General features: G+C 38.1%; 3 protein-coding genes across 3 annotated transcripts in view; 2 read left to right on the forward strand and 1 right to left on the reverse strand.

Moving 5' to 3' along the window:
• The window catches only part of jmjd1ca (jumonji domain containing 1Ca), an 82837-nt gene extending 80881 nt beyond the window's left edge, over window positions 1–1956 (forward strand). Inside the window, exons 25-27 of the mRNA XM_052153543.1 lie at window positions 568–759; window positions 881–1012; window positions 1240–1956. Coding sequence (XP_052009503.1) covers window positions 568–759; window positions 881–1012; window positions 1240–1338 — 423 coding nt within the window. The 3' untranslated portion in view covers window positions 1339–1956. The remainder of the gene's footprint in view (window positions 1–567; window positions 760–880; window positions 1013–1239) is intronic.
• Window positions 1957–7745: 5789 nt separating this feature from the next.
• Window positions 7746–11098, reverse strand: nrbf2a (nuclear receptor binding factor 2a). The gene is made up of 5 exons (XM_052153981.1): window positions 10991–11098; window positions 10698–10782; window positions 10547–10579; window positions 10301–10323; window positions 7746–8599 (listed from the first exon to the last, which is right to left on the reverse strand). The coding sequence occupies exons 1-5, from the start codon at window positions 11036–11038 to the stop codon at window positions 8162–8164; spliced, it is 627 nt and encodes a 208-aa protein (XP_052009941.1). The 5' UTR covers window positions 11039–11098; the 3' UTR covers window positions 7746–8161.
• A 7267-nt stretch (window positions 11099–18365) lies between these two features.
• LOC127662757 (early growth response protein 2b-like) lies at window positions 18366–22726 on the forward strand. The gene is made up of 2 exons (XM_052154063.1): window positions 18366–18713; window positions 20515–22726. The coding sequence occupies exons 1-2, from the start codon at window positions 18398–18400 to the stop codon at window positions 21507–21509; spliced, it is 1311 nt and encodes a 436-aa protein (XP_052010023.1). The 5' UTR covers window positions 18366–18397; the 3' UTR covers window positions 21510–22726.
• Window positions 22727–24068: the final 1342 nt, after the last annotated feature.

Consider the following 24068-nt stretch of genomic DNA (forward strand, 5'->3'; position numbering starts at 1 on the left):
TGTCCCATAATTCAAATCGCTTAAAAACATACTAAACAATGTTTTTTTTATTTAAAAATGCAGAATTGTTTTTTTGAGGATTAGGTTTAGGGGTAGGATTAGGGATAGGGATAGAATCTATAGTTTGTACTGTATAAAAATAATTATGTCTATGGAAAGTCCTCATAAGGTAGACCAACACGTGTGTGTGTGTGTGTGTGTGTGTGTGTGTGTGTGTGTGTGTGTGTGTGTGTGTGTGTGTGTGAGTGTGTGAGCGTGTATTTATCACTTTGTGGGTACCAAATGTCCACATAAGGATAGTAAACCCGAAATTTTTGACCTTGTGGGGACATTTTGTCGGTCCCCATGAGGAAAACAGCTTATAAATCATACTAAATTATGTTTTTTGAAAATGTAAAAATGCAGAATGTTTTCTGTGAGGGTTAGGTTTAGGGGTAGGGTTAGGTTTAGGGGATAGAATATAAAGTTTGTACAGTATAAAAACCATTATGTCTATGGAAAGTCCCCATAAAACATGGAAACACAACATGAGTGTGTGTGTGTGTGTGTGTGTGTGTGTGTGTGTAGGTCGCTGCTGAGCAGGCTGAGGCAGATCCAGACTCAGAGTGGGACAGTGATGCAGACCCCTTACGTGAGGGCAGCTGGTATCTGAGCCCCAGGCTGAGACAGATTCTGCAGGAGGAACATGGTGTAGAGAGCCACACACTCCTCCAGTTCCATGGAGATGCTGTTATCATCCCTGCTGGAGCTCTGCACCAGGTACACTTACCAGCTCCATTCTCCCGAAACAATCTGCTTGAGCTCTTGAGAAGGATTTCCAGTTTCTTTAAACTGTCTCTTTAAGTCAGATCCTGCTCAGTATTTCATGCTGTGTTTTCAGGTGATGAATCTGCACAGTTGCATCCAAGTGAATGTGGACTTTGTGTCCCCTGAACATGCACACAACTCCTATTACCTAACCCAGGAGCTCCGCCCTTTCAAAGACCAAGTAAACTATGAGGACAAACTCCAGGTGCTTTTCTACAGTATATTGCTGCATTGTTTCTCTTTACCTTGCACATTCCTTCAAGCTCTGATTCTTGAACACTTAAATGGACCTATACATGAGGCGGCTAGCGGTCGACCGATATGAGTTTTTCAGTGGCCATACATTAGCCATACAATATCATGCAAATAGATGCAAGTAAAGTCTGATTCCACAACATTGGTCTAACTCTTTGTTCCCTCTCAATTGTTCAGGTGAAGAATATCTTTTACCACTCGGTGAAAGATGCTGTGGCCACACTGAGAACGCATTTGAAGGAGAAAAGCACAGAGGTGGTGAAAGAGGAGTCCTGACGGTGCTCTTCTTTCTTCTCAGTCCAATCACTTGGAGAATAAAGACAATCTCAAGATTCTCCAGGCAGGAACCTTGTAGACGTGATACCAAGAAAATGGACCTTTCATGTGCATCTCTGCAAGGCTCTGTCTCTTCCTCTATGATGTCACTGTCTTCTCTTTGATTTGATTTTCCACTTCCCCATTGTGTCTTCCTGCTTAGATAGGAAGTGAGGTAAGGGGTGTTGGTACACAAAACAGAGAGATGAAAGTAGTACAGTGTGCTCTTGAGCCAGGGGCAAAGTATTGGAAAGAACAACACTGGTAAATACACTTTTTTCCAAAGGCGATAAAGATTTGTGACATTTTCTTTATCAGTAGTTCTTGCGCTGCTAAGTGTTTGCCATGCTGTTTTTTGGACAGTTTGGAGAGAGCAGTGATTCCAACACAATCAGAGCACCATTACATCATGCTAGCGGCTGCCAAACTGACAGCTTTTATTATGTTTAAAGACAACATTAAATTATTTACAGTTTGGCAAGTATTCACTGTGCAGAGGGAGAATTTGAGAGAAATTGCAGTCTATTTGGTTTGTATAAAAATTTGTGAAATTTTTAACTGAAATGTACAATGTAAATAGCAGAATATATATACATATATATATAAATATATATATATATATATATATATATATATATATATATATATATATATATATATATAGATATAAATTATGATTTTTCTATAACATGGTGTGCTTTATTTGCTGTATTTGTTGTTTGCTACTGTATGTACATTGAAGTTCAAAGAGATGTTTTACATTTTCCATTAGAAATGGATTAATAAAAAAATCATCTTTTTCTACTCTGTTTGCATGTTCCATTAACCTAAAATAATTGAATAGTCCAATTCACTTCACTGAGTGAAGTGTCCATGAAATTCTTAATATTTACATTTCCATTTAGTCATTTAGCAAATGCTTTTATACAAAGCAACTTATAAAATAAAAATAAAATTAGGAGCATAAGCAATTTGTCAAACAAAAGACAACAACATCTGCAGTATCGCACTACTAAGGTCTAATCGTAGCTGAAGTTGTACAAGAGTTAAAGCAGAGGAAAGACAGAAGAAAGAAACAGACACAGAAAGTATATACAGTATATATATGTGTGTGTGTGTGTGTGTGTGTGCGTGTGTGTGTATGTATGTATACTGTATATACAAATGTCTGTTAAAGGCTTGAATATGATTTGGTTGACGGACGTTCTAAGGTGTGCAATAATTTTCCATTATTTCCGTGGCACGGCTATAAAGTAGTTCCAGGTTTGACCACACAACGGTTCCATATCACTTCAACAAATAATTTCATTTATTTCAAAGAGCCGTTCAGGATACCACAGCAAAATAATCAATTTATACAAAGGCATTGGTTAAGCACATCGGATAAGAATGACAATGTCTTTAATATCCTACATTTATTTCAATTATGGTTGAAAAGTGCCCTCGCGCTCCCTCTCTATATCTTTTGCTATCGTCTCACGCATACACACACACAGAAGTAAACACACCTGTCACGTTCCTGTGTTGTCTTCCCCGTGTTTTCTGTTTCACATGCCACTTTTCACGTTCCATGTCACGTTTTCCTTGTTGTTCGCCCCGTGTTTCACTGTCTGTGTAATAAAACTACATTTCCCATGTTTCCCGGCCCTCATCACCACTGCCACAGCGTTATTGTCTGCACCTGAATATCGTTTGTTATCTTCCTGTGTCGCTGTATTTAACCCCATTTGTATCTCCATTCTCCTGTCGGTCTTTAATGTTTGTGGATGCTTGTTTCCGTGCTCTCCGTCATTGTTTCTCCTACCCGTTGAACCCATCTAATGACTTTCGTGTTGTTTTTGTTGTTTTGCTTTATTTTTCCCCATTGCGGGTATTTCCTTTGTTCCTGTAGTGTCTGTTACCATTTGTTTTGTTTCAATAAAAACCGCTGCACCTAGATCCTCGCTCCTCGTCTGCCTTCACCTACATTCGTGACAACACCCCTGCAACTTGATCAATACAGCAGTTTCTATTTTATCTGAAATATCTGTGGGAAGCACCCTCGCACTCCCCTTCCACCTCTCTTTCACTCAGTCACACACAGGTGGACACATAAAGGCGTTACACACACACATACTCGTAAAACAGCCGTCGTGTCACCGCACACCTGCATCTCAGTAGGGTTGAAAACAGTTGTTAAGGTTTACAATGGAAAACTTTATACAAAAATGGTGACACTCACTGCTTCTGAGAAGTGCTTAAACTTAGATCTTGGCGAGTTTGACGCAATGTTACTTCTGACAAGAGCTGAAACAAATAAAAGCAACCCAACACGCAATCTCTCTCAGTTTCTGAGTGTCTCACTTTCGATCATGCAAACACAAGCGCTTGCACACCTTGTTGCTCCAGTAAAGCAGCGCAATCCTCCATTGCTAGTTCTAAAGTGACGTTTTTAAACTAGCAATGAAGGCTCCGGCTGTATCAAAACAATGCGCTGAATCTGTGGCGGGTGAAAGTAGTTCCACTCACAAGAGTGCGCTGTGGCTGCATTATCACCTCGGGTGCGGATTATTTTTAAATAATTCAACAGCCTGTCAATCAATATTCCTCACATATACTGTAGTATATAGTATGTAAGATGTGTCTTCAACTGTTTTTTGAATAATGGGAAGGTCTCAGGTGGGGGTTGGAAGCACATTCAACCACTGAGGAACAAATAACGTGAATGACCTAACCAGCGACCTCATTGCAATGGAACCACCAGGTGTCGGGTGAGGGGGACATAGTCAAATGCTGTTAAGTGAATTAGTGTAGTGAAGTGCAACTGTGGCCAGCTGATAGATAAATACAATAGCTGTGTAATGTGTATAAACCTCACTCTCCTAACCTCAAGAGGTTCACTAGCGACTGACGCTAGAGGCTATAGCTTTTAGCCTCCTTGTTAGCACACCCGCCTCACACATATGAGACACCGAGTCCCATATGGATCGGGTAGAACAGGAGCGTCACAATGGTGCCGTGACCCGGATGGGAGTGAGGTTTAGGGGGATGAGTGTAAAGGGAGCCAGCTGATAGATAGATTGCTGTGCAGTGTGTATAAACCTCGCTCTCCTGACACAAGAGGAGCACTAGCAACATATGCTAGAGGCTGTAGCCTTTAGCCTCCTTGTTAGTGCACCTGCCTCCCATGCTGGTTCGAGTCCTGTACAGAGCGGGTAGAACAGGAGCGTCACACAAGCATATGTCGTATGCCCACCTATTTTTCTAAGGATTTTGCATATGCCCACCAAAAATAAGTAATGATACGTAACCAAGGCCACCAGAACAACGAGCTGGCTTTTGACCCGTAACTTTTCAAACTACCATAGCACCTTTGTATGAATGTGATTTTTTTCACAAATCTATCTATCTATCTATCTACAAATCTATCTATCTATCTATCTATCTATCTGTCTGTCTGTCTGTCAAAATCTTTGTTCATGTGCATATGTCTTTCTGCCTTCAAAACGAAAAGATTTCATTTTCTGTGAATGTATTTTAACATTGTTGTGAATTTTGATGATTCAAACGTTTTTGTTTTAAAAAGATTTGTTGAAATGACATATTAGTAAGCATGAGTTGAAGAGTTAGTAGATAAATAATTTTAAGATATTATTGCAAATTACAGAAAAGAAGCTAGGAAACCAGGAACTAATTTATTTGGCAAGAACTTCGGAGCCACGAATGGGATTTGTTTCAGAAATGATTTTCAACGTTTCATCACTTTATGCAGTAGTTTCTAATCCCAATAAAATTTTATTTAACAGAACTCTGTTAAATATATACAGTGGGTATGGAAAGTATTCAGACCCCCTTACATTTTTCACTCTTTGTTATATTGCAGCCATTTGCTAAAATCATTTAAGTTCATTTTTTTTTCCTCATTATTGTACACACAGCACCCCATATTGACAGAAAAACATAGAATTGTTGACATTTTTGCACATTTATTAAAAAAGAAAAACTGAAATATCACATGGTCCTAAGTATTCAGACCCTTTGCTGTGACACTCATATATTTAACTCAGGTGCTGTCCATTTCTTCTGATCATCCTTGAGATGGTTCTACACCTTCAATTGAGTCCAGCTGTGTTTGATTATACTGATTGGACTTGATTAGGAAAGCCACACACCTGTCTATATAAGACCTTACAGCTCACAGTGCATGTCAGAGAAAATGAGAATCATGAGGTCAAAGGAACTGCCTGAAGAGCTCAGAGACAGAATTGTGGCAAGGCACAGATCTGGCCAAGGTTACAAAAAAATTTCTGCTGCCCTTAAGTTTCATAAGAGCACAGTGGCCTCCATAATCCTTAAATGGAAGACGTTTGGGACGACCAGAACCCTTCCTAGAGCTGGCCGTCCGGCCAAACTGAGCTATTAGGGGAGAAGAGCCTTGGTGAGAGAGGTAAAGAAGAACCCAAAGATCACTGTGGCTGAGCTCCAGAGATGCAGTCGGGAGATGGGAGAAAGTTTTAGTAAGTCAACCATCACTGCAGCCATCCACCAGTCGGGGCTTTATGGCAGAGTGGCCCGACGGAAGCCTCTCCTCAGTGCAAGACACATGAAAGCCTGCATGGAGTTTGCTAAAAAACACCTGAAGGACTCCAAGATGGTGATAAATAAGATTCTCTGGTCTGATGAGACCAAGATAGAACTTTTTGGCCTTAATTCTAAGCGGTATGTGTGGAGAAAACCAGGCACTGCTCATCACCTGTCCAATACAGTCTCAACAGTGAAGCATGGTGGTGGCAGCATCATGCTGTGGGGGTGTTTTTCAGCTGCAGGGACAGGACGACTGGTTGCAATCCAGGGAAAGATGAATGCGGCCAAGTACAGGGATATCCTGGACGAAAACCTTCTCCAGAGTGCTCTGGACCTCAGACTGGGCCGAAGGTTCACCTTCCAACAAGACAATGACCCTAAGCACACCGCTAAAATAACGAAGGAGTGGCTTCACAACAACTCCGTGACTGTTCTTGAATGGCCCAGCCAGAGCCCTGACTTAAACCCAATTGAGCATCTCTGGAGAGACCTGAAAATGGCTGTCCACCAACGTTTACCATCCAACCTGACAGAACTGGAGAGGATCTGCAAGGAGGAATGGCAGAGGATACCCAAATCCAGATGTGAAAATCTTGTTGCATCTTTCCCAAAGAGACTCATGGCTGTATTAGATCAAATGGGTGTTTCTACTAAATACTGAACAAAGGGTCTGAATACTTTGGACCATGTCATATTTCAGTTTTTCTTTTTTAATAAATGTGCAAAAATGTCAACAATTCTGTGTTTTTCTGTCAATATGGGGTGCTGTGTGTACAATAATGAGGAAAAAAAAATGAACTTAAATGATTTTAGCAAATGGCTGCAATATAACAAAGAGTGAAAAATTTAAGGGGGTCTGAATACTTTCCGTACCCACTGTATATATATAAACCTCACCTTTATAGGCTAGGTTAGGTTACATCAAGTCAATCAACTTGTCATCAAATTCCAATCATTGTGACGTATGGGCCATTGGACCATTTGATTCAAATGCCATGCTTATTATGACACATTAATAGTAATGGCATCACTTTAACTTGGGCATCGAGGTATGATCACGGTCTACTGATCTATATAAACAGTTTTATTTGAACACATATCGTAGTCTACGTCTGGCATAGACCTCATAATTTAACACACAAACCAAACTAACGGTGTCAACAAAAACGTATTAAATAATGTAAATTCTCTCACGATTTACTCACTCTCATGCCATCCCAGCTGTGTATGAATTTCTGTCTTCTGCAGAGCATAAATTAAGATTTTTAGAAAAACATTTACAATACAAGAGAATGGTGGCCAGAATTTTGTAGCTCCAAACAGCACATAAATGCAGCAAAAAAGTTAACGCTGGTCACACAGTGAAAATATTCTACTATTTAATCTACAAAGATCTGCTTGTTAAGAGGTTGTTACTTATTATTTACTATTAAGTACATTATTTATATTATATTTGACAGATTGTATGTTTGTGGATTTTTTTTTTTATATTTTTGAGGTGTTTCGATGTGCCTTAATTAAAATAATTAATTTGATACATTATTATTATTTCTACATTGCTGTACATGATTGTCACCTATGTTTATATTGTTGACTTTCACATATATTTCTGCCCGACTTAGTTTACATTGATGCACTAAATATTAAGTTATACATCGTTAATATAGTTATATATTTGTTATGAAATTTCAAGCAGTCAACAGTGTCCTACAACAACCAAAAATATTTTTAACTGCAATTTTCTAATTGTTGTTTTAATTGTCAGCCTATACTTGAAGTTTCCATGACCTCATTAATGGAGATATTATTTATTTATACTTTTAATTCACCAGTCACGTGGCATGACTATTAATGTGAACAGCATAAAGTTCAAAGGCGATTCAAATTATTAAAATCTTCAAATCAATGGTGACTACTAGTCATCATAGCACCTAAAAGACACACTTCCATTCATATACCTTTTAACCTAAAGTCTTAATGCTGAAATAAGTGTTTATGGTAACAGGGAAATTTTTTTTTGTCAGTTTTAAAAGTTGACTTTAAGCAACAGTCTAAACTACAATACATAATCTCAAAAATGTCCATGCCATAATCCCCATCATGTTTTCAATGGTAGCTGTCAGGCAGGCTTGTGATAGGTGAATACAAGACTATCAGTCCTTTGCTCTCTCCCACAACAGTTGGATCTCTTCCTGGAGGTCAGGGGGCACGTGCAGGAGTGTCATACCAATGGTGAAAACATCTTAGCAGGTTGATCTAGAGGAGCTTCTGGGTTCTGATGCTCCTCATTAAGGTCTCTCCTCAGAAAAGCATCCTCTGCTTTTATTTTCTCATGTTCCTCCAGTAACCGCTCATTCTCTATCAGCAGAACCGCCATGAGCCTCCACAAGCCAGCTATGGCAGTGCTCTGCTCCTCCAGGCGAGTCTTGTCATCTTTGGCAGTCTTCCAGCCAAGTTGAGGTCGCTGGCTTTCATGTTGGACGACTGTATGACTGGGCATTTTGGTGGAGGCCAAGAAACGTTGTGTTGACAGGGATGAGTTGTGTTTTGATGAGTTCACTAGTGACTTTCCTTTGAGTTTAGCCCATTTGGAACTCACCTTGATCAGTTGCTGCTGTCGGATATGTCTGCCTCTCTGGAGCTCTAAAGATAGCTTTATCTAATAAAAAAAGATCATACTGGTTATATCAGAGGGTATGCAGATCCATTTCAAACCAACATGATTACACAGGAAGTTAGCAGGTTGCTACAAAATTTTCTAGTACTCAAGAGTCTGACATTGACCCCATTCAGCAGAGTTACCGACAAGCACCTTTTCCCATCTGACATTTTTGCATCGGTTCATTTAAATTTACCCTTTTCTGTGGTGCAATTGAATGCGCCTTGGGTCAGCAACATCACAGATCTGTGTACGGTTGAAACCAGGAACAAATAATGTAAAAGGGATATTTCACCCAAAAATGAAAATTCTCTCATTATTTACTCACTATCATGATATCCCAGGTGTGTATGACTTTCTTTCTTCACCAGAACTCATTTGAAAAAAAAATTAAAAATATCTCAGCTCAGTAGGTCCTTACAATGCAAGTGAATGGAGATTTCGCAATTGAAGCTCACAGACAGTCAGCACAAACGTTATCCATACAACAGCTGTTAAAATTCTGTCTTCTAAAGCAATCGTTTTGGTGCAAAATGATAAATATTTAAGTACTTTTTATAACTCTAAATCATGCTTCCAGTCAGGAGCGGTACTCACATGTGACTTAATCGCATTGTCATTTGAAACACGTGAGATCTGAGGCACGTGCATCACAGCCGGAAGAACTGCGCTGATTACAACTGTGTAGGAGGAACGCTGTACAGTAGCTTGGTTGGTTTTGGTTTAGATTAGTATTTATCTGTTTCTTTACTCACAATGGTGTGTTTGTGTACTTATCCTGGATGTCTCAACTGAGTGGAGAACGTGAGATTACATCAGTATCATGGCAACAGGAATACATCACACGAGAGACTGCTTAGACTCCACCCTCTCATGAAGCTTACTGAAGCGTTAAATTATAGTTAAGTACTTAAATGTTTATCTTTTTCACACCAAAAGTAATTGTATCGCTGAAGAAGACATTAATTTAACTGCTTGAGTCGTATTGATGACGTTTACGCTGACTGTCTGGGATTTTTGGAGCTTCAAAAGAGAAATCTCCATTCACTTGCATTTTAAGGACCTAATGAGCTGAGATATTTTTATATTTTTTATATTTATTTTTCAAATGAGTTCTGGTGAAGAAAGAAAGACATATACACCTGGGATATCATGAGAGTGAGTGAATAATGAGGGAATTATCTTTTTTGTGTGAACTATCCCTTTTACATAATCAATGATGAGCGCCATTTAGAGGTTGCAATTTCTCTATAAGATTAATGTTTTAAACCACTGACGGTTAAGTGTTGGGTTTGGGGGTAGAGTTAATAAAATATGCATTCTTCACTGCATTACAATGCTGACAACTAAAAACAACTCACATTAGAACCAATTTTGGTGCCCCTCTGTGAACATTTCACCCAGAACCTGGAGCTCACACCTGCTCTTACACTTCCTGCTTCAACCACTGGGGGCAGTATTTAATTTTAATTTTATATAAGTATTTGAGAGTACAAACCTTGAACATGTGTTAAAGAAAAACTGTGCCTATCCTAAATAATGAAGGCATAATGACTGCAAAACTTCTCCATATGTTGTTACAGATGTACAGTATTCATTGCTTAATTTTTCTGCACAATTGTGTAAGGTAGAGAGTAAAAATATGGTTTAATGATTATCCATTTATCTTTGTTTCTTTCTTTTTTATGTTTGCTTTTGTACCTTATTTCTGAGAGTGTGTAAAGCTGAAATCTACAGTTTGAGACAATTATGACATAATTATTAACGCTTTTAAACTACTTTCCAAATGAGTAAACAATCCATGTATTTGAACAATATAAACCTTTTTAAACTTGGGAAAAATAAAGAGCTCTTGTCAATGGCATGCCCCAAGGGACAGAGAAACATGCAGTCAGTTGGAATGGAGTCATGCTTGTCTTGTCATCACAAACATGTTGCCTTACTCACTGTGTGTCAATGATAGGGCCTCTTTCAAGAGCTCTGGGCAAACAGAGAGACAAAAACACATTCATTCATTCTTTCATTTTAATTACTGTCATGTAACTCATGCCACTTCAAGATGTTCTTTGTCTGAATTTTATATAAAAAATCACATTACCTGCTGCATTAATGTGGTATAAAATCGCCTCCTCATACTTTTCTTTGGCCACCAACTGGTCTGCCTTTCGGCCATAAAGATGGGCCTGCAGTTAACAGTCAAACCATATTGCTGTTTCTTATACCTAATATTTGAAAAAGGGCTTTCAGGATTTAAAAATAATATACAATTTGATGTTTGAGTCTGTAAAACAGCGATTTAGAAAAATAAAATCAATAATAGTAATAATCAATAATAATGTTTTTATATTTTTTTTTTTACTTTTTTTTTTATTTGTGATAACAAAAACTTACACGATTCAGAGGGCTGTCCTTTACTTCCATTTGAATACAATCCAGCATCGTCAACGTTTACTTGGATTATTTAATTCTGCTGCAAGAGAACTCACAACAGCAGACTAGCGGTACACAATCTGTCCTCTGCGCAACTTCACATGAATTTATGATTCGTGTGACGTCACGTGCAAGTCAGAGCGATTCCGTTTGTCCTGATTCAATTGTGTCTCGCGCCATCTGCTGGACTCTGTGTAAAATAACAGTAGAGCGACATCAAGAGAGAGAATGACCAAGCCAATTAATTAATCTGTATATATAATCTATCAATTTTAATGTAAAATTCTTCCAGGATTTTGCCACTAAACTTAACCCTGGGTCAAAGTCTTTTAGTCTTCTCTGTAGGTCCAATGAATGGTGTCCAAAACATTTGAAGCACCAAAAAGCACATAAAGGCAACATAAAAGTAATCCATATGACTCCAGTGGAAGTCCGTCTTAAGAAGAGATGTGGGTGAGAAACAGATCAATATTTAATATAAATCTCCACTATCACTTTCACATTCTTCTTCTTTTGTTTTTGGTGATTTGCATTCTTCATGCATATCACACCTACTGGTCGGGGCTGCTCAAAGGTGGAGATTTAGAGTAAAAATGGACTTAAATATCAGTCTGTTTCTCACACACACACTAATCAAAGCATTCTGAAGACATGGATTAAAACACTGGAGTCTTATGGATTACATTTATGCTGCCTTTATGTGCTTTTTTGAGCTTCACCATTCACTAGCATTGTATGAACCTACAAAGCGGATATATTCTTAAAAAATATGTGATGTTCTGCAGAAGATAGACATACACATCTGGGATGAGGGTGAGTAAATGATGAGAGAATGTTCATTTTTAGGTGAACTATTCCGATAAGGCCACTTTTAGTTCTGGACTAGCAATGTTTCAAACTTTTCATTTTGAAAGGGATTTTGCACTGAACTGCTGTGCGTTGGACATACAGTGTGAATGACTAACCCAGAGTCTGTACATTTGAACAGTGTGAAACAAGATTCCATTAAAGTAGGGTCAATATAACCCTGGTTAACAATGTCAAGTGTGAAAAGCACATGTTTTTAGATGTCCAGCAACATATTCATATGTTTCATATGTATATGCTATGTATTTATTCTAATTCATTCTAATATCTAATATTATATTTAGCTTGTGCTATGCTATGTTTCCCCCCCCCCTTTTTATCAGATATTTGTTTTATTCGTTTTGTAAAATACTGGTAGTTACACATTCTGATTGGTTCATTCGACTGTTTGGTTGCACATGTGGGTTGGTGTATTCTAGCATGTGCACACTGTGGGTGGTTGTTTTGACTCTGATCACTCAAAAAATCATTCTGTGTGGGACCATGAGTTGCAACTGCTGGTTTAAACAGCAAGGCTGAACAGCTAAAATAAGACACAACATCAACAGCATCAAACTAATTATTGTCCCTTCATTTATGTCATGATATTCACACCCTTATACAGATGGGAAAACAAGTCATGGAAAATAAGAGCGACATTCGTTTTTAGCTTGTCCTTGTTGATTTTTCATCTAATGATCCACAGTCCCCATCCCCACCATGCGGTCGCTTTCTGTCTTTGTGTCTCTGTGATGACATTTGCAATATCATCAAACTATTAGGGCTTGGTCATCCATCTTCCTGGACTTTCCTCCTACGCACTGGGAATTTTGCGTGATGGGGGTTCACTGATCCCTGAGAAAAAATAAAAAGATCTGGAGCTTCCCTTATCCACTGAAGCTTGTATACATTTTATGCATAATACTAATCGAAGAAGGGGTAATATTATGTATTTTTTTTTAATATATCAGTTTTTTAGACCTTATAATAATTCAAAGTCTACCAGGAATATCTGTACTTTTCAAGATTCATTTGTCACACACCAGTACCATTTAAAATGAACTGAAATAAAGGCAAAAAGTTGATAAACAATGTTAAAGAAATGGCAATTACAGGACTTGAGATATACACTTACGCTTATACATTCATATAATTATAATTATGTTTAAATAGTATTCTACTAGCATCTGCAGGACATCATGTAGCATATTACAGAATAAACAACAACATAAATACACACACCCCTTGCGTTTCCTAATTGTTAATTACAGACTGTCCCTTGTTCTCTGGCAGTGGATTAAATGGTCATTTTGTTGTTGCATCATCTCAGACTCAAGGCAGCATTTTTTTGTTTTGGTTTGCTTTTGCTGCCAGAAAAGTGATTCTGAAAGATTTTCCAGCCTTGCAGTCAGGCTTTTTGCATAACGATGCCATAGGATTATGGTTAAAAAATAAACACTTCCAAACTAATGATTTAATCATTTTCTCTGACTTCAATATGTATTACTATAATCACTTTTAAAATAATAGGAACATTATTTCTGATGCCCAGACTGGTCACATTTAAAAACAAATACCATTTTAAAACACAAATAGTCTCTCATAGGTAAGCATAAATGATGTAAATAGAAACCACAGTTTGGCAGTCATAATGATCCCAAGGATGCAAAAAAGGTTCACAGAGGATTTGTTTGATAACTATCTTGTACCAAAAAGTGATCAAATCTGGAAAGACCAAGTGCTGGTTATCTGGGTTGCTTCTTTTACTCTCGGACCCATCACGAAAGGGCAGCTGTTCTGAAGCAACGCCTTTAGGGTAGCATGCATACCTCTAACCCTCACACCTACGGACTCCCTCTCCCCACTCCAGGAGCCACGCTCTGGTCCAATCTGCTGGCCTCCCCAATTCTTCCTCATTAGCTTAGCAGTATCAATTGTGATGGTGTTTGGAGGTGGGAACAAGTGCATTGTCCAGATTTTGGGTTGGTCTCTGAATGAATAGAAAAGCATACATGAACCTCCTCTTAGAGATGTATGGGACTATATGTGATTAGTGTTCTTCAGTGTTTGAGATAACAACAGGAGAAAGCCGTGAAGGACCTGGACAAGAGAAGACCTCTGCACTGATATATCTGGCCATGAAAACCAAACACAACATCGGCAGAATGCAGCCGTCAATGCTGGTAAGGTTTAAACTCACTGTTTTTGTTTTGGATAGATTTCAGAGTAGTGATTGGGCTTTTCTAATGTATGAAGGAAATAATCAATTGATTTTAGGGTTTTTGTAACTTAAATTCCTCAAATAAGAAGTAAAGGGTATCCTAGCCAATGAAAAAGTGACATTTAGATTGATTTCGGGGTTTTTTTCTTTGAAAATGTGAAGGAAAAACATAAACATTAACATAAAAAGCTAACTTTCATGAACACCTCTGTTGTGATAGACTAGACACCTCTGCAGGTAAATTACTAGATTAATTAAATGAAAGACAATTTACTCTTATAGACTGAATGTTCATTCCACATTCTTTGTGCATAACAGAACTGACCATATCTAATAAACATTTGCCAGAACGTCACATACACTTCTTTGGAAATATTCATTTCAACTGTATACAGGCCGAAAAGGATGGTATATCGAAACAAGCGGGACCACATTTAACATCGGGGTATTGTGTTATAAAAAAGGAATAATGAGTTTTGGAGAAATCACAGAGTGACGTTTGATTAATCGTCGTGTGCAGGGGTCACCAAACCCCCACGCAACACCAAAGCAAACGCAAACAAAATGGGCTGTGAACCCATCCCAACATGGCGCTGTGTGGGCGTGCAAGGCACAGAGGGCACAAGAGGGGCACAAAGGGAGGGGCTGTTGGGATGGGGGGTACCAAACAACCCGCCGAAATAATTTACCATCTGCTAAGAAGAATACACTTTATTTGTAACCAATTATTTGATATATTCCTGTATATGGATAATTGTTTTTCTTCATTAATGGCTGAAATTATAATCAATGTTTTATAACATTTGTCTCATCACAACTTTATCATATATTCAAATAGTTTCAGGTGTTTTAATATATGGTTCACTTTTAGTAATATCTATGCTAAGTTATGTAAGTTTCTGTCTTCCACAGCTGCAATTAACTTTTCATGGTGAGTAACAACACTGACACAATGGGCAAGACATTTTTGTGTCTGTAGGCGTAAGACAAAGGAAGTGAACATTTGCACTGCCCCCAACAATTTTGAGAATGAATAGATGTTTGGCTTTAGTGAGAAACATGTAATGCATATAACAAGACACCTGAACGTATAAAATACGCTGCGCTCCTGACTTCAGTGCTGACAGGGTTTGTACACATTTTGAACTGAGAAGACAACAGATTTTTACAATGCAGGCTCTCACAGACAGCAAACATCTGATTATCTGAATGACAGCTGGGAAGACTAGCTGCTGTTGAATATCACTCAGACTGAAGGCCAGAGGATGTTGCTGAGCTGATGTGGTGATAACACTTTCTGATCTGATGTTATCAGTCACCACATCTCAGATGACAGGAAGGGAATTAATGTGGTGTGTGTTTAAGGCACTAATTCTGATTAGTGACATGCCATTACAGACACCTGTCCTCACTATGATCACTTTTACCAGTATGTTATTATAATGACATGGATAAAACCTGCCTTCCCTCCTCACACTTTTTGCCACATACACTCAGCAAAAAGGCTCTATATAAAAAAACAGAAACTATTTAGCACAAAAGAGTTATTTCAGCTAAAACATTTAATAATAAAAGGAATATTCTTGGTTCAATACAAGTTAAGCTCAATCAACAGCATTTGTGGCATAATGTTTATTACCACAAAACATTATTTTGACTTTTCGATAAAACCGATATATATCGTCTACCTCTAGACAGGACGTAAACAATATGCATATTAACATGATTTTAGTGTGAAAAAATCACTTAATAACCTTTTCTGTGTAAAGATATATCCAAATGAGTTAGCTATATCTAATGAATTAGACAAAAATTTGTTGCCATGATGATAAAACACGATACACCCTAAAACCGTTAAATGACTTGTATTGAACCTTGAATATTCCTTTAATAATACTTCCATATTAAATATAAAATATTCATATTTTAGTTATACTAAATATTATATATTTTGCATAATATAATAAAAATACATATAAAATATGACATAATTAGCAAATAAATAATATTAATATAATTATTATAATATTATATAAATTAGCCTATATTAAATAATAAATTATCTATTGAAACAAACATTTAATTCACATGAAATGTTCAGGAAATAAAACAAAAACTAAATCCATAAAATGATAGGATCTGAGATTTGGAACATTTGGAAGGGTTCTATTTAGAATCTTGTCACCTGTCAACATAGCCACGGGAACAATTTTAGAACAGGGGAAGAGACTTAATTCAATTATTTGTCATAATCTTCTTTTTTATTGTCGTCTTCGTTATTGTTTATGAAATAAAAATACTCCTATACATTTTCTGCATTATTTTCGTTAATGAGATTAACACAGAATACGATGGCTTTCAAATATCATTTATGAATTGTTATACATTTTTCATGCATACAATGTTCTGACAGCACTTCACAGGGTGGGCTGGAACGCTGGCAGGGGCGCTGCAGCACCCTCAGCTGCACCCCTACTTCCTGCGGCTATGCCTGGCAACAAAGAACCATGTAGGGTTTTTTTTATATAAACCTTCTAAAGGGTTCCATATGGAACCTTTTAGGGGTTCCAAATATGAAGTGAACAATAGAATCCTTTAAGGTTCTATGTAAAGCCAAAGTCTTTCTAGCAAGTCAGTCCACTGTCGGCCATCTTTGGAATGCTCTTAAGAGGCTACTTCCAACCATTCCCAGTACAACTCCTATCTACTTGAATGGGGGAACACCGAAATCTCAAAAATGGTTGTTCAAGATTACGATCAAAGAACATGTTTCAAATCAGCAATCCAATTTGACAACACTGGAATCATAAATTGTGATTCAATACCTCATATTACGCTTTAAAAAAAAGCAATTTTCCCGGCTTGTATAGCTAACGCGCATGCGCGATGTCTGTATCCAAGCGGTAATTGTTTCTTTTGTCAGTAAGTTCCGACTTCCTTTTTACAAACGTTGACTGTTGGGCGCTAATAGCTCTTTGGTTGGGCGTTTCAGTCACTCCCATTAATTTTAATAGAAGTAGCCCGTTTTTGTTAAATAATCTCTGGTAAAACACACTCTGCCATGCTTCACCTGAATATATGTATTTTTTATGATTTAAGCTTTTTATATCAAGTCAGGTTATGATCAAATAATTAAAATCTTGAGGGCTTGTATAGTGTAATAATCTGGGATGCACAGACGTGTGTCAGCGTAGTCAGCGTGTACTGCCTGTGCATGTGGGCGAGTGTGAATGGGAACAGAGAGAAGGGAGGCATGGAGGTGTCTGCAAGAGGGCAGATGAAGATCTATTCAGAGAGGCTCCACTTTCACAAGCACTCCATGGAGAAGGGGCTGTTCCATGGTGTGGGTGGCTATGAATTAGTCCTCAGTCGCACATAAAGCAAATGCTCAGTTGCTCCCGCTGCCATGGATGAAAATAGACAGTGGTGCTAGAAAAACAAAAAGTGACGAGAGATGATGATGAAGGCGGACTTATGTGTGTCAATTATCCATGGAAAAATACCTTATGGGATTATTGAATAAAGATACAAAGATATAAAGAAGGGTGTATTCAAAGTCCATCAGTGACATTTGGAGGCCAAATGTAAAACATATTTTACTTTAAACATCTTTTAAAAGCTTTTTTTTTTTCCTTTAGCCTATTCAAGATGTCACAATGGTGCTTTTTTGTTTCACAGGAAAAATTTCTTTACATTAGCAAATATTTTTTCTTAACACCCTTAAAATTAGAATAACTTTCCAACATATTAAAATAACCCTTTCCTTAATTTAGTTTTACTGCGGTTCCTCTGTGCGAAGTGCGCTCGGCGTAGCTCGTTTTTTTCCGTGAAGGGTTTCCGGATGCGCCCATATTAGTCGAAAAAGGCGTGCATGACATTACCGGATAATATCCATTTATGGAGTTCGACCTAACCGGAATTCCTGATAATAACATGTACCAACAAGTTCACAAAAATCTCCAATTATCAAATAAGCTCGAAATCATTCATAGAGCCCATAAATATGTATCATATCAATATCAACAACACATCAATCTCACTTCTGAAAATAAAGAGTAATTTCGAAATCAACGATCTGTCGACAAAGTTCTCGAGATTAACTTTCTCGTGTCGTCAAATGGCAAGAAGCCAAAAAAATAATAAAAAAATTGCCCAACCCGATTTTTTTTTTACCCTTCTATCCTTGTATGGTCAGTGACGTAACGGGGCATTGACAGACTCTTCTTAAACGCCTACTACGACATAAAGTTTCACATATTGGCTATGAGGCATGTGAAGAGCGCCGGTGGCTCCACAGACCGATGCGCGCGTTAACTGAAGGTGAACCGAAGCGCGTGAACACATCAATAAAACATCAATTAGGCCACAAAAGCTCTGTGATCAACTTGAGAAAATTCAACTTTGTCATTTGTGGAGAGAGAAAAAACCCGAGGATCAAAATGACAGCAACAGCTAATACTGGAGATAAAATCACTGCGTCGCTAAACGACTTCATGCGCGCGTTCCCACAAAACATCTACTTTCTGGATGAGATTCAGATCCCCCCATCACTGCCGACAGGCTTCTCTGATGTAGAAGGGGGCGTCTGTTCTGATCAATTCAGTGAGGCGTCGGGAGGTAAGAAAACATTGAGGATGCTTCAACATTTAAAAAAGAAAAGTACCATAATTTCATGTTTGTTTCTAACTTTTCCCCCTAGAATAAAAGTGGGTCAGCAATGCATATTCTTTATAAAATTCTTGTTTTGTTAATTTAAATAATTTACATTGAAATTGAGCACCTCAGGTTGCTCACTGTAATAAGTAGCCTATAGCTACTGTAAATTGCTGTAAAATGACAGCTTGCAATAATTATGTTCTAAATATAAATTTAAGCATGTATATGTTTAACAGTGCCTATAATTATATTCAGATAAGCTGGTAAATAACAAAGCAATTTTGACAATTGTATGTGAGCTTTAGGTGTTAAACCATACAGAAGTCTGATATATGACAATATATGCAAATTAAATCTGAAAAAGTAATAATAATAATAATACAATTTAAATCTGTATCTTAAGTTGGCATTCTGGTTGGCAATGATTTCGTGCACAATTTCTTAATTTTCTTATTGTTCTTAGTGTAATAATGAAGTTCCATCCTATGTTTTCATGTATTTTTGTATGCTTATTATTATTTTATTTTTTTATGTTTTCTCATCTAGTGTTCCAGGAATTATTCTTTGTAGATGCAATGTAACACATATATGAAATATGTTCATATGGCTTTTACTTATATTAAGTCACATAATTGTATATATGCAACATATATTTAAAAATACTACATACATGGACGTTATTTGTAAGTTATTTTCCCAAATACAAGTGCATTTGTACATATATGCTTAAATATTTGAACTTTATTTACTAATATATGTTCATATGTGGTTTTCACTTATATAAAGTCACATAATTGCACATATATGCAATAAATACTACAAAATTGCTGTTTTTATACATGCAACATATTTTTTCCAAATACTAGTGGAATTTAAATATGTAATGTATGTTCATATGTGGCCATATATCAGATTTCTGTATGGGAATAGAACCCCCTTTTAATTCAAAATTGTTTTTTTAAATTGGTAATAAATGCACGTAGAGGAATTCAAAATGATAAGACCACTTCATGTAAAACTAATTGTTACACTAAGAACACTATAGTTTCTATGCCAACCAGAATACTGAGAACACAGATACCCTCAGATTTTCAGACTGTTCAACAAATATATTCCTTAAAGGTGCAATATGTAATATATTTACTGTACTAAAGCATACAGTTATCATAATATGTTATATAAGTTGAAATACTGGCTTCTCTGAAAACAATGCTACAGCCAGTATATACCTTGAAATGTCCTTTCCAGGCCGGAATTTCTGTTTGTGTTTTGGCCTGTGAGATCCCGCCCACTGCCCATTTCCCAAAAGTATTTCAACACCCTGGGTTGAAAAAAGTTACCGGGCAAACAGAGCACGCTGAAGCCATGGAAGCCAGGAAGACCTCTAGTTAACATTAACAGAGTTATAAAAAATGAACATGAGCTGGTTTATAATTTGCAAACAATAAAAACATTGCAAACGTATACATTACCTGATCAACATACAGTGTAAGGCTCGTTGCTTACTACTGTCAGTTTGCTCATTCCTGTTGCGTGTCCTCATCCTGGAAACCCGCGTGAGCTTCGAGTCTCTCCAATATTTTTAATTTGGACTGCAGTACCCATTTTAAATGCTTGATATCAATGTTACATATTGCTCCTTTAATTGAGTTGACTCCTGTGTGAATGCATAATTTGATGGAAACAAGCATGCTTACTCCACATGGCGCAGTACAATGAGAAGTACACATTAGTGAATTCTGCTTTACTTTTATTCTTCCAGGTGGCTTGAGCACCGACAGTTTCGGCGTGGAGAAACGGGGCCTTGACCTAGCAGAGTCGAGCAAGTACTTCCCGCACAGTGCGCCTCTTGCCTACTCAGGGAAAATTTCCATCGACGCGCAAGGAGGTTGGAATCAAGAGGGGATAATCAACTTCAGTGTCAGTGCTGGGGTACAAGGCAGGGCATCATCACCGGGATCCTTCACCACAGGCTCTCCCAGTCCCACAGACCTCACTTCAGTCTGCTCCAAAACAGGCCAAACTCTTCCCAACATGGAGCATTTGTACACAAGTCCTCCCACTTACACCTGCAGTGCTGACGGATACCAGGACCCCTCAGCCTATCTGCCCACCAGCTCATGTCCCATAACATATGCCACTCCGTCCTATTCCGCTCCCAAGTCTACCATAGATGGAGCAATGTTCTCCATCATTCCTGACTACAGGGGTTTCTATCAGACCAGCAACAGCCAAAGGGACATGACTATGTTTCAGGACATAAAACCTTTTTCGTGCTCTTTGGAGTCTATTAGAGTCCCTCCACCTCTGACTCCCTTGAACACGATAAGAAATTTTACTCTGGCGTGTCCGGTAGATGGGTCAAGGCCACAGGTAGACGCCAATCCACAAAATATCCCACTCAGGCCGATACTGCGGCCACGAAAATACCCGAACCGACCGTGCAAGACACCGGTGCATGAGCGACCGTACCCATGTCCGGCTGAGGGATGTGACCGGAGATTCTCTCGCTCGGATGAGCTCACGCGACACGTGCGTATCCACACCGGGCACCGGCCATTCCAGTGCCGGATCTGCATGCGCAGCTTCAGCCGGAGTGACCACCTCACGACCCACATGCGCACACACACGGGCGAAAAGCCCTTCTCTTGTGACTTCTGCGGCAAAAAGTTCGCAAGGAGCGACGAAAGAAGGAGGCACACAAAAATCCACCAGAGACAGAAGGATAAAAAACTGGCTGTGCCTCCTCTTAACTAAAACAGTGATGGGACACTGTTGTGAGCCCTGGTAAAGGTTCTGAGTGCTGTTAGGGGCCATTCACACCGATTGTGTTGTTGCACTATAAACAGCTAGATGCAGCGCAATGAACATTACGCAGGTGTCTCTTTTAATAGGATAGTTCACCCAAAAATTAAAATTCTCTCATTTTCTCACCCTAATGTCATTCCAGATTATTATGACTTTATATCTTCTGCAGAACACAAAGATTTTTAGAAGAATATTCAGCTCTGTAAATCCATAAAATGCAAGTGAATGGTAACCAGAACTTTGAAGTTCCAAAAAGCATATAAAGGCAGCATACAAGTAATCCATATGACTTCAGTGGTTTAATCCATGTCTTTTGAAGTAATATGATAGGTGTGGTTGAGAAACAGATCAATATTTAAGACCTTTTTCACTATAAATTCCCACTTTCATTTTCCTCTTCTGTTGTTATTGGGTGCTACTTTGTGCATATCGCCACCTACTGGGCAGGGAGGAGAAGTAATTGTGAAAAAGAAAAAAGGACTTAAATATTGATCTTTTTCTCACCCACACTTATCACATCACCTCACCTCAGAAGATATGGATTTACCCACTGGAGTTGTAAGGATTATTTTCTACTGCCTTTAAGTGTTTTTTTTTTTTAGCTTTAAAGTTCTGGCCACCAGTCACATTGAATGGACCAGTAGAGCTGAGATAAACGTCTTTGTTTGTGCTCAGCAGAATTAAGTCACACAAATGGGATGGTATGAGGGTGAGTGCATGATAAAATGATTAGATTTTTAGGTGAACTATTACTTTAACAGCTGAAGTTCATTTTAACTTGACATGGCGTCTCAAAACTGAACGTCAGACGCTAGCGCATGTTTACATAACAAATAAATAATTGAAAACCACGACGTAAAAACGTGTTCAGTGTGAACGCCCCCTACGTGTCCCAAATGTGGAACAATGAACTGAAGGCAGCTTATGAACTGTTGAATATGATTTGTTGTAGTATTTGTAAAGACAAAAATGGAAACGTCCGTTAAGTTGAACATTGTTTCTTAAATTTCTTTCTTGTTTCTTTTCTTTCTTTTTTGCTAACATTTAGGCATTCTTGTCATGTGGTGCAAAATTGGAGATTCCCTCACTGGGGTATCCGTAGTGTTTACATAGCTCCATGAGCTGTATTTTTACTTATAATATTACCATGTATGTGTTTAAATAAAACTGCAATAATGACCTGGTGCATTTAATTGTTGAGACACTTCAGTGTAAGCCGATGGATATCAAACGCGGAACAGCATTACCAATTTACACCACTAGAGTCCGCCATTTGTCAAACAATTGAATGCGTAGTTCCCTAAATGACTGGATATGCTTTCACATAATTCTTCAAAATATTGTAAGTTTAATCCAAATAGTTTTCAATGTTTACAAGTATAAGTCAAGAGCAGCCATTGTCTTATATTGTATTAGTTAATTCTACTCCAGTCATGACAGAATTTAAATTACTTGATGCCTTTAGTGCAATTATCAAATTCATGTCACATGCTGCATATATAAAATGTTTTTAAAATTTGACAGTCAGATTAAATGCCTTATTTTAGGACATGGGCCAGAATCATTGTAAGGAGTGTTCAGCAAAGTATCCATATATGTGGCATTAGCTGGCCCTGATGGCTTAGTGCATTGTTTGCAGAAAAAATATCTAGATTCCTACTCTGATTAACTGCTGATACACATTTACAACAAATCTCACATTTGTTGAATCTCTTTTGAATAGAAATTCAGGACACAGACTGCATGCATATGGTGAAAATGTATAAACTTTAAAAGAAATTGGGCAAGAACGAATCGTTAACATGATCAGAGAGGCCACAAGGCAATGGGCAACTGAAAGTGCAGGAGGATTGTATGATGTCCACTTGATATAACCCTGTATGACAGTGTATGAGACTCATTTGAAAGGGAACACACAATCCCCTTAATCACCCGATGCTGTGATTTACAGAACCCCAGTATGTTCTCAAGTCTTTCAGAGGGACACTTTAGGCCCTGGGTAAGGTTCACCACCACTCCCGAATACACTAGTCTGTGGGATTTCCATAAACCACAGGTCACCGTGTTCCTGGGCTTCAGGCTTCCTGTCTGCGGCCTCGACAATCTTCAAATCGTCCGCTCTGACCTCCGCCAAATGGCTTTTCAGCTTGTTCTGGTTGTCCAAAAACATTTTATTATGTTCTCCGACAAGAGAGGGGTTTCGTGAGCGCCTGTTTGGCGAATTTCTGCACAGTGGAAGTCATGCTGTCCCGTAGCATCATTCTGTGCGAGTGTCTCGCGGCCACTTGACGGTGAACTCAAAACGACCCTTTCACGCGCTCTGCGATATTAAGTTCCGATTCAAAGACAAATCAACTTCTCATGTGGACCATATGTAAAAAAAAAAAACAATAATAATAATAATAATAATAATAATAATAAAAAATTACAACTAAACCATAGGACAGTGAAGCGCAAGTGGTGCCCCACCCCCTGAGCAGGCTCCCAACAGACTCGACGGCTGATTTC

Source organism: Xyrauchen texanus, chromosome 22 (assembly GCF_025860055.1).
Source record: "Xyrauchen texanus isolate HMW12.3.18 chromosome 22, RBS_HiC_50CHRs, whole genome shotgun sequence".
Classification (NCBI taxonomy): domain Eukaryota; kingdom Metazoa; phylum Chordata; class Actinopteri; order Cypriniformes; family Catostomidae; genus Xyrauchen; species Xyrauchen texanus.